Below are 10,227 nucleotides of genomic sequence, written 5' to 3'. Positions count from 1 at the left end.
ATCAGGTCCCAGTTTACTCAAGGTTTAGTTAACCAGGACATGTTTGGATCCTGGGAGGAGCCTGATCAGATGCATGACATCACAAGGTCTTCATATCTGCTCCATTGTCCTTGTTTGGCTCTACATCCAGAACGATCTGCATTACTCAGTGCAGGGATTACTCCCAGACCACAATTACACACATGGGACGGACCCTGGTATGATCGGATGGACCATTTCTGATGTCAGCATTAATGCAGAAAAATCCAAAAAAGAAGCAGAAGGCCATCAGAATAAACACTTGAGCATCTAGAACCAGTACTTATGTTTTTAGAATAGGCTCAGCAGATCAGACCTCCAGGAATCGACAGAAGAAAGAAGTAGGTTTGCATATTAACGTGGATTCATCGCAAAAGCATGAAAATAAGGTACTAATTATTCAATCACACTTCACACAAGTCTATAAAATCACTCCTATGTTTATATATGTGTCCCTTTAAGGCAGAAAAGCGAGTTCTTTGTGTAATAAATAAATTGCATATCATGTGTGCCATTTTTTTCTATTTATGAAGATAGAAATCAAAAGAGCGATTCTCTTTCATTTTTATTGGTTTATGTTAAGGGCCCGGGCAAAATGGATCAGCATCACTGTTGTCTAAAATGAGGTAAAACCATCTTCAGATCTTTGTCATTAAACGTCTGACAGAAACCAAACCAGAATCTACAAGATGTGCATGAAAAACTAAGACAAGAATCCGTTGAACCTAATCCTCCTTAAAAAAAATCCTGAGCCATTCTTCTTCCTAACATCCTTCAGTCTTTTGAGGGATTCGGTTCTGCTGGGCTCTCTGAAGGTACCACTGGAATATTTCCATCAAAGTAGACCACCATAGCTAGCCTGGGTGCCATTCCGAACTTAGTCCCGCCCACAACGTTTGAGGTCGGGAAGTTCGGTCTGGCATTGCTCAATAGTAGCGCGAGTATGCTCGCACAATATCTGGCAGACCAATCAAATTGTCAGGGCGGGCTTTATACGATGATGGACAGTTGATGAACGGTAACGTAATCAACGAAGTCACCAAAGCGCGCTTGGGTGACAACAACAATGGCTGCCGCTGGAGAGTTGAGGTGATTAAATTCTGCTATTAGGTCTGTTCTAGAAGATATCGACAGCAAATTAATTTTAAAAGAGGAACAGAGAAACGCGATCAAGGCTCATCTTCTTATTCTAGGCGTGCAACTGCACGCTTTGATTTTTGTGGACAACAACTACGCGTTGCTTAACATACGTCACGCACTCCGTTGCTCTTATTGGTTGTAGGTCTATCCAATTGAGTGCAGAGGCATTTTTTTTCCTGGTTCCATAATCACAGCTCTATGGAGCAGTATCAGACTCATATTCTGACTAAAATTGAGTAGGACTACGTCAGGCCACACCATAGCACCTGTTCTGGATCGATGTTCTGTTGGTGAACGAACAGAACAGACTGAAGTTTGGTCCAAATTTCAGCTGTTGGACGGATGTATGGGAGAATTATCCTGCCATAATGCAAGAGCACATAATTTCAAATTGAGAAAAGAATTTCATCTTCTTGCCTCAAAACTTATAATGCTCACACTCAAAACATGCGCTCTCTCTCACATATTTTCTCTTCTCTCTCAAATCTTTGTTTCTTCTCTCAGATTTAATGCTTCTTGCACAGATATTTTCTCCTCTCGCTTGCCTCCTTCTCTTCGTGCACAAACCGCGCTCTGCTCGAGTCTCAGATACGCTCGCAAACCCGTAGGCACTGCTTGCGGATTTTTTTTGCTCTCTCTCAGATTGGATTGGATCGTTGCCTAGCAACCTTTCCAGCCAATAGAACGACAGCCTTTAGAAAGGTTGCACTTGTCTAACTCTACTGAGTGTGCCTGTGATAAACCTTACCGACAATAAAATTGGCCAATTAAAAAGCCATTTAATTGTGGGTAAGGTTTATCACAGGGACACTCAGTAGAGTTAGACAAGCGCACCCTTTCCGAGGTTGTCATTCTATTGCCTGGAAAGGTTGCTAGGCGACGATCCAATCCAATCTGAGAGAGAGCAAAAAACATCTGCAAGCAGAGCCTACGGGTTTGCGAGCGTATGTGAGACTCAAGCAGACCGCGGTTTGTGCACGAAGAGAAGGAGGCAAGCGAGAGGAGAAAATATCTGTGCAAGAAGCATTAAATTTGAGAGAAGAAACAAAGATTTGAGAGAGAACAGAAAATATTTGAGAGAGAGCGCATGTTTTGAGTGTGAGCATTATAAGTTTTGAGTGCAAGAAGATGAAATTCTTTTCTCAAATTGAAATTATGTGCTCTTGCATTATGGCAGGATAATTCTCCCATATCTATGGACTCCCATTTGAATGCAGAACACTGTGGCCTACAGAGGAGCTCATGGTCCAACTAATGACTGTTCACCACCCTTCATTGTTTTTGTTCTGCTATGCTGGTGTTCTGTCAGATGAGCATACCTGGTCAGACCAGCATACCCTCAACAGGTGAGTATCACTTTAGTTATATACAAAAAAACTATTTAATTACTTACTTTTTAAAGTTTTTTTTAACATTTAGTGAACTGACTTATATTGGGTAATTTTTTTTTTTGTACATGACTAAAGGGATACACGCCCGTCAAGGTAGTTTAAAGTCTATTTTTCTTCCAAAACTAAAGGAATAAACGTGAATCTGACATCTTGCGCATGTGTATTTTACTCTGGGCATGCTGTTCAGACTTGAACCTCCAAAAGCATTTAAAGACAATTACAAGGTCGGCTTTCTATCACCTGAAGAACATTTCCAGGATCAAAGGACTAATGTCTCAGCATGATCTGGAAAAACTAATCCATGCGTTTATTTTTAGTCGAATTGATTACTGCAACGGTGTTTTCACAGGTCTGCCTATAAAGTAGATCAGACAGCTGCAGCCGATCCAGAATGCTGCTGCCCGTGTCCTCACTAAGACTAAGAAAGAGCACATCACCCCAGTTCTAAAGTCCTTACACTGGCTCCCTGTATCTCAGAGAATAGACTTTAAAATACTTCTATTAGTCTATAAATCTCTGAATGGCTTAGCACCTAGATACATCACAGACTTGCTATCAGTGTATCAACCCTCCAGACCACTCAGGTCTTCTGGCTCCAGCCTGCTCTGCAGACCTAGAACCAGAACTAAACATGGAGAAGCAGCATTTAGTTCCGATGCTCCACTTATCTGGAACAAACTTCCAGAAAACTGTAAAAGTGCGGAGTTCCTTTAAATCAAGACTAAAAACTCATTTGTTTAGGATTGCCTTCGACTGTTCTAGTTAAACAGTTCAACTAAAACATATTTTCTTTAGTCCAACTGTCTTTTTTCGCTTCTGCAACTTATTTTATTTTATTTATTTATTATTTTTTCCTACTTGCTTTGATTCTGTTTTATTTTCCGGTATTTTAATCATGTAAAGCACTTTGCATTGTCTTTGTACTGAATTGTGCTATACAAATAAATTTGCCTTGCCTTGCCTTCTAACAGGGTATTGTGATCTGACAGAACAGCGGGTTTGGTTTGGATTCTGTCAATCATGGTCAATTGTCTCTGCTTTGGTCGGATCTGTCCAGAGGAACCGGTACCAGAACCCTCTTCTTCAATGAGATTCAGCGTTGCCAAAACAACCAAACTAGTTGCTGCTCTGAGATTCTTGCTAATTTCTCTTTATTAACCAATGCAGCTCATCAGCAGAGCCTGCCTGGCTTTCTTTCTTGATGCATTACTATGGTTTACTTCTTGCACAATTACAAAAATACAGGGACCTATTTATTTTTTAGTATCTCTGATGGTGGTTTTATCTCATTTAAAGACCTTCTGGGATGTATAGACCCAATCATGAGCATGCTATATGCTTGTGATCTTTTGGACCTGTAAAATCAGTCGTCATCCTGATGTCTGTTACTTGGCGTGGTCTTGGACCCACTGACAGAGCCGGAGACAGTATGTTTGAGGACTGACGGTGGAGAAGGACCTCCCAGGATGTCTCAGACTCTTCCACAGATGCTCCAGCCTTTTCTTAAAGCTGTAAACTGTGAAAATGTCAATGATGCCGATGAAGTAGCGCTGCTCAGGTCCATCTATAATGTGTAACGGGTTCTTCAGGTTTGGCAGAAGGCGTCGGTTTTGAGCCTTGAAGTCTGGAATCTCTGGTGTGTCCGCTCCAGAGCCAACGTGCTCCTGAGAGGTCGGGGAGAAGCTGCCGCTGCGTGACATCTTTAAGCCAGAGTCCGATTCAGATAACATTCTTGTAGCATCATCATCTGGTACCGATCCTGGAACTCTGACTACGCTGGTAGGTATGGGGCTGGACCCTGGATTCACAGACCTGTAACAATAAAGTGAAAGAAGCAGATAAAGAACCCATGGAGTCATTCTTCCACCTCATCATGCAGGAATTTAAAAATTATTCTGCCAGAATTTTCTACTAAAGTGTGAAAAAAACAGCAACAGCTCCAGAACAAATGTTTCAACCAATTGGTCCGACACCTTCCCAGGGACAGTTTATAACTACTTAGATGGTTGTTTCTTTTTGTTGTTGCGAAAACTCATGTATTGCTCTGATAAATACATACTCTTCCAAGGTCTTACAATCGTGCTTAAAATGAAAGTGTTCCAAAACAATCTCTCTGAGTTGATTATAAATACAGAGATGGCGGTGCACCCATTTGAAGACACCATATGGGCTGCATCTTAAACGGGAATGCCTTTTTTTTTTTACATTGGCCACTTGATTTGACGTTATTCCATCATGTTCTACTCACCCATATGAGCTTTGTGTCATTTGGAGCCGTTCTGAAGATACTCCGTTAGGTTATATCCAAGTAACGTCTTCCTATGAGCAACAACTTGAAGGCACAAACTGAACTGTTCATCATTTATTCTTTATGGTACGCCAGCATTCATAACATGTAGGGGAATCACTGTCCCCCAGAAATCCGCAGTTATATATTTTATATCTTTTAAAAACAAAGCGGCGCATATATGATGTCATCCGTGCGCCGGACTGTAGTTGTGACAGGAAGCCCGGGCCACAGGCGGCTACCCCTTCTATTCATTTGGCTAGCTAATCTGAATCGATCAATTCCATTAGGAGAACGAGATCATCTGTGGTAGCAGCACTAGACATCTTCCAGGCATGTGAGGAAAACTAGCAGCAGTTCAGCAGACAGGAAGAATGAACGGTAGCCGGCCCACACGGCTACCGTTCATGTAAAATCAAGGGCCCAATGTAAAAAAAACGGCGTTCCCCTAAATCCTCAATCACTATATAGAGCCGGACTATATAGTGGACTTTATAGTGAACCCAGTTAACTTCACTACTTCTCGCTCCCCATTGGTCACATAACTCTGCCTCTCAACACGGCGCCTGCTCCATCTTTGATATTTGTTGCTGTTGACAGCGGGCCTCTGTGACAACAAATCCTAATTGTTGCGTGGAGAGCTCTCGCAAAGCAACAGGGATATATCTCCACGTCTAACGATCATCGATGATAAATACTTTTCAAGGTGTGGGAACTTTCGAGTACATTACTTTTTTTCATGCACTATATGTTTAGACACTCATTTAAAATGGCATAATCACTATATACACTCACCGGCCACTTTATTAGGTACCCCATGCTAGTAACGGGTTGGACCCCCTTTTGCCTTCAGAACTGCCTCAATTCTTCGTGGCATAGATTCAACAAGGTGCTGGAAGCATTCCTCAGGGAGTTTGGTCCATGTTGACATGATGGCATCAAACAGTTGCCGCAGATTTGTCGGCTGCACATCCATGATGCGAATCTCCCGTTCCACCACATCCCAAAGATGCTCTATTGGATTGAGATCTGGTGACTGTGGAGGCCATTTGAGTACAGTGAACTCATTGTCATGTTCAAGAAACCAGTCTGAGATGATTCCAGCTTTATGACATGGCGCATTATCCTGCTGAAAGTAGCCATCAGAAGTTGGGTACATTGTGGTCATAAAGGGATGGACATGGTCAGCAACAATACTCAGGTAGGCTGTGGCATTGCAACGATGCTCAATTGGTACCAAGGGGCCCAAAGAGTGCCAATAAAATATTCCCCACACCATGACACCACCACCACCAGCCTGAACCGTTGATACAAGGCAGGATGGATCCATGCTTTCATGTTGTAGACGCCAAATTCTGACCCTACCATCCGAATGTCGCAGCAGAAATCGAGACTCATCAGACCAGGCAACGTTTTTCCAATCTTCTATTGTCCAATTTCGATGAGCTTGTGCAAATTGTAGCCTCAGTTTCCTGTTCTTAGCTGAAAGGAGCGGCACCCGGTGTGGTCTTCTGCTGCTGTAGCCCATCTGCCTCAAAGTTCCACGTACTGTGCCTTCAGAGATGCTCTTCTGCCCACCTTGGTTGTAACAGGTGGTTATTTGAGTCACTGTTGCCCTTCTATCAGCTCGAACCAGTCTGGCCCTTCTCCTCTGACCTCTGGCATCAACAAGGCATTTCCGCCCACAGAACTGCCGCTCACTGGATGTTTTTTCTTTTTCGGACCATTCTCTGTAAACCCTAGAGATGGTTGTGCGTGAAAATCCCAGTAGATCAGCAGTTTCTGAAATACTCAGACCAGCCCTTCTGGCACCAACAATCATGCCACGTTCAAAGTCACTCAAATCACCTTTCTTCCCCATACTGATGCTCGCTTTGAACTGCAGGAGATTGTCTTGACCATGTCTACATGCCTAAATGCACTGAGTTGCTGCCATGTGATTGGCTGCTTAGAAATTAAGTGTTAACGAGCAGTTGGACAGGTGTACCTAATAAAGTGTGTAGTGAGTGTAGTGCCCTATATAGGGATTAGCCATTGTGTCCCCATCTTCTATTATGGTAGCTGTTAGGGGTCAAACTAGTTAGCCATCTGTGTTTTGCCTGCACATGAAGATGTGTATAATTGTAGGCGATTATAGAACAAGCAAAGATGACTGTAGATCGTTCTAATTGTTGTCTTCTGATGAAATGGAAGGCCATCCATACACTTTGCCCAGCGAGAGGGAAGAGAAAGTAACCAAAGAAAAAAAAGAGAAGTAATAACCAGAAGAAAAAAAAGAATGATTCTGTCCACATCTTTATATTGTTCATATATTCAGTAAGGGTTTCCCAATCCAATATTAATATTGAATATCAGTCCGATATTAGCCAAAAATGTAATATTACATGGTTCAGTTGTCATACTTCTTATTGTTGACTGTTACGCTTAATTTTAGTAATACCATTTGATCAAGCCTTTTACAACAAAATAAGTAATAAATGCGTGCAGCGATGGGCAGTATTTCTAATACAAGTATTTGAAATACGTATTTCAAATACAAAATACTATTTTTTCATTTGTATTTTATTGAGATGATGAAAAAATATCTTCCTATTTGCTATCAAAATACTTCAGTGTTGTGCATTTTTGTATTTTCAAAATACAAAAATACACACGCTTTACACATTACGCTTCAACTGTGGATGTTTTAAAGTTTTTCCCTCATTTTTTATTGGTTTGTTATATTGTGGGGTTTCTTTGTTTTTTACTTTAATATGTTATGTTTAATTTTATTCTGTCACATATATATTTTCATTTCCTTCATTTTATGGACCTGTAGGGCAATTTGTGTAAAACGCTCTAAAAAGGAAGCTTGATTCACTGGAGTATCTGCAAGCTTTATTTTGAAAGCCCATGTTAAACATCTGCTTAGTTTTTGTTTTTTTATTTGATTTGAGATGAAAATTACTGATTATCATCATTGCTTCCTAATCAAATGTGAAAGAATCAGATTTCAAAAATTATATGGCTTCTATGTGGGCAGCCATGATGGATGAACATAGAGAGAGGAGGTGAGTGATAAAGCAACTTGAGACAGAGGATGGTTGCTACGGTGATTTCCAGGTTGAGCAGAACCTTGAGGTCCAGTTTCTACAGAACCGTTCCATTTGGAGTGATTGGATGTGTCATTCTGAACTCTGATTGGACAGAAAACGAAGGCCTCTGGATGTAGACACAATTTTTGGAAGGAGAGAGAAACTGGAGTCTAGTAAAGGTTTAATGGAGAATGTTGTATCAGCAAAAGTCCAACCTCCTTTGAGCTGTTTAAACATTTCAACAACGGTTCTGCTGCCAAGAACAGCTGAGCTGTGGAGATGTGAACAGCTTCCTGACCCTTTCACCAAAATCTCATTGTCATCTTAATGGGTTTGGTTTTAAATCTGATTCAGTAAACATCATCTGGCGCACCGCCACCAAGCGTTACAGGAGGTTTCACGTTCTTTGGGACTCAAGTTTATGTGTGATTGTTTGTTTTTGGAAGAGAAAGAGCTGAATGCTTACTTCAACATATTATAGTTCTACTAATCATTTATTCAGATCCTTTGTTTTAAAATCGTAGAGAAATCATATTTAAATGTCAAATCATTCTGGCTTAAACATGTATATAAATGTACTGTTTATCAGATGATATTATGTCGTGCTGGGCAGCTGAAACCGGTTCTCATCCCTAATCTTTGTCCCCGCTTTCCTCCTCTAAATAAAAAATTAATGACGGAGGAGACTCATCCACGACCTCCGACACTAAACTCTCCTCCTCTTGCATGTTTCCGCTGTCCATAGCGTTCCTTGACAGAGTCGTTTCTAAGTCACCAATTTAGTGCTACTTGGTCCCAATGGAATTTCTCATTGGGAACCTACTAGCACTAAGTTGCTAACTGGTTAGCAGGATGCTTTCCACAAACCGAACCACAACCGAACTTGCTTGTGAACCCTCTGCCACAACAATCCCGCCCCCTTGATAACTCGTGTAAAGTCGGGCACCACTCGGCAGAATTTGGAAATGCAACGTTTGGAACAGCCGCTTCCCTACGACTTTAAATCTAGGAACAATTTCCTACTACTGCCACCTACTGGTTTGTAACGTCACGGTGCGGTATTGGCTGTTGATCAAGTCCCAGTGCTGTATCTGGTGTTTGTCACAACGCGCTATTATCCAAGTCACCTTGAAAACATTCTTAACTGATTAGAATGTATAACTGTATAAATGTATAACATTAATAACTCTTTTTTTTCCACTTTTACCCGATATATTCCAAATTCCTGCTGCCATGCACGTGGGCATTGTCAGTTTCACTATAGCTCTGGTGAATTTCAATGGTGAAGTCCTCTGGAAATCTTCAATAGTTGTTGTTGATTGCAGATGTGTCTAGTAGTTCACATTGATTTTGCTTGTAAAGCGGGGAGAATGGCGCTAGGCTTAGGCGTTATTATATTTCTGCAAAAATGGCCGATCCCAGACTTTTCCTTTAAGAACCCCTAAAAATGACTGAAGTCACAATAAACTGAGGCTCAGTTTTGTTCTGTTACTCTTCCCCCTGCCTGACTGTCCAAACCATCCAAGGCAGATAAACTCTGGAGGAGATACTGACTTTTTGGTCCTGACGATGAGGGAAGCGAAGGACAGGCTCTGGTTGCGTTCGTCTTGGTGTAAAGGCTGATGGGCCAGCAGGAGGCTGTAGTCCAACACGTTGAGCCTCTGAAGGAAGTTTGTGTCGATCTCCACCTGCTGGATGAGCCAAGAACGCTGCTGCTCTGCAAGGAGATACAAGCAGAGACGTTAGGAAAATAACAGGTCTAGTTCATCAATGATGGGATCTATCATTAAGTTTATAGGACATATTTTAGATTTATCGAACCAACAAGCAAATGTCCCTTTTTAACAACACCTGGGCGATTAGTGGGCATGTTATGCCCACTAATCGCCCACATCCAAGCTTAAATCGTACATGTATAGTAAATGCACCATGAATTAGCCAGTTGATCAATGTTATTTAATGGTTACCAATGCCAACCACAGGGAAGACAGCAAAAAAATTAAAAATAAAGTAGTGTACCTGAGAGATTGATGTGTTGGTGAGTGAAGTGGTGTGTTAGCCTCAAAGAAAAAAAATTCTGACAGCTTATCTCATAATTATGAGATTGTTATCCTGTAATTATGAGATCTTACAAAACAAGATGTCATAATTATGAGATAAGATCCATAATTATAAGATAATATGTCATATTAAGGAGATCAGGAAGGACATTCATTGCCGAGCTACGCTACATGAAACATGAACAATGAGTGGGTTATTAGATTTAATATGATTTTAATTCCTTTAAGGTATGCAACACTGGGAAATACTGAGTTTC

At 41.2% G+C, this 10,227-nt stretch overlaps 1 protein-coding gene across 3 annotated transcripts in view; it reads right to left on the bottom strand.

The window, feature by feature from the left end:
- Positions 1–3,439: 3,439 nt before the first annotated feature.
- The window catches only part of pip5kl1 (phosphatidylinositol-4-phosphate 5-kinase-like 1), a 34,838-nt gene continuing 28,050 nt past the window's right edge, over positions 3,440–10,227 (bottom strand). For 2 of the 3 annotated variants that reach the window (XM_038270700.1, XM_038270699.1), the window contains exons 10-11: positions 9,465–9,627; positions 3,441–4,361 (exon numbers count right to left, since the gene is read on the bottom strand). In XM_038270700.1, coding sequence (XP_038126628.1) covers positions 3,935–4,361; positions 9,465–9,627 — 590 coding nt within the window. In that variant the 3' untranslated portion in view covers positions 3,441–3,934. Of the gene's footprint in view, positions 4,362–9,464; positions 9,628–10,227 lie in introns of all 3 variants that reach the window. The other variant, XM_038270701.1, reaches the window with a different exon arrangement.

The sequence above is a fragment of the Cyprinodon tularosa genome, unplaced genomic scaffold, assembly GCF_016077235.1.
Source record: "Cyprinodon tularosa strain WSP-4 unplaced genomic scaffold, ASM1607723v1 ctg773, whole genome shotgun sequence".
Classification (NCBI taxonomy): Eukaryota; Metazoa; Chordata; class Actinopteri; order Cyprinodontiformes; family Cyprinodontidae; genus Cyprinodon; species Cyprinodon tularosa.
The sequence above is the reverse complement of the archived record's forward strand: the minus strand, read 5'-3'. Positions and strand labels throughout refer to the sequence as shown.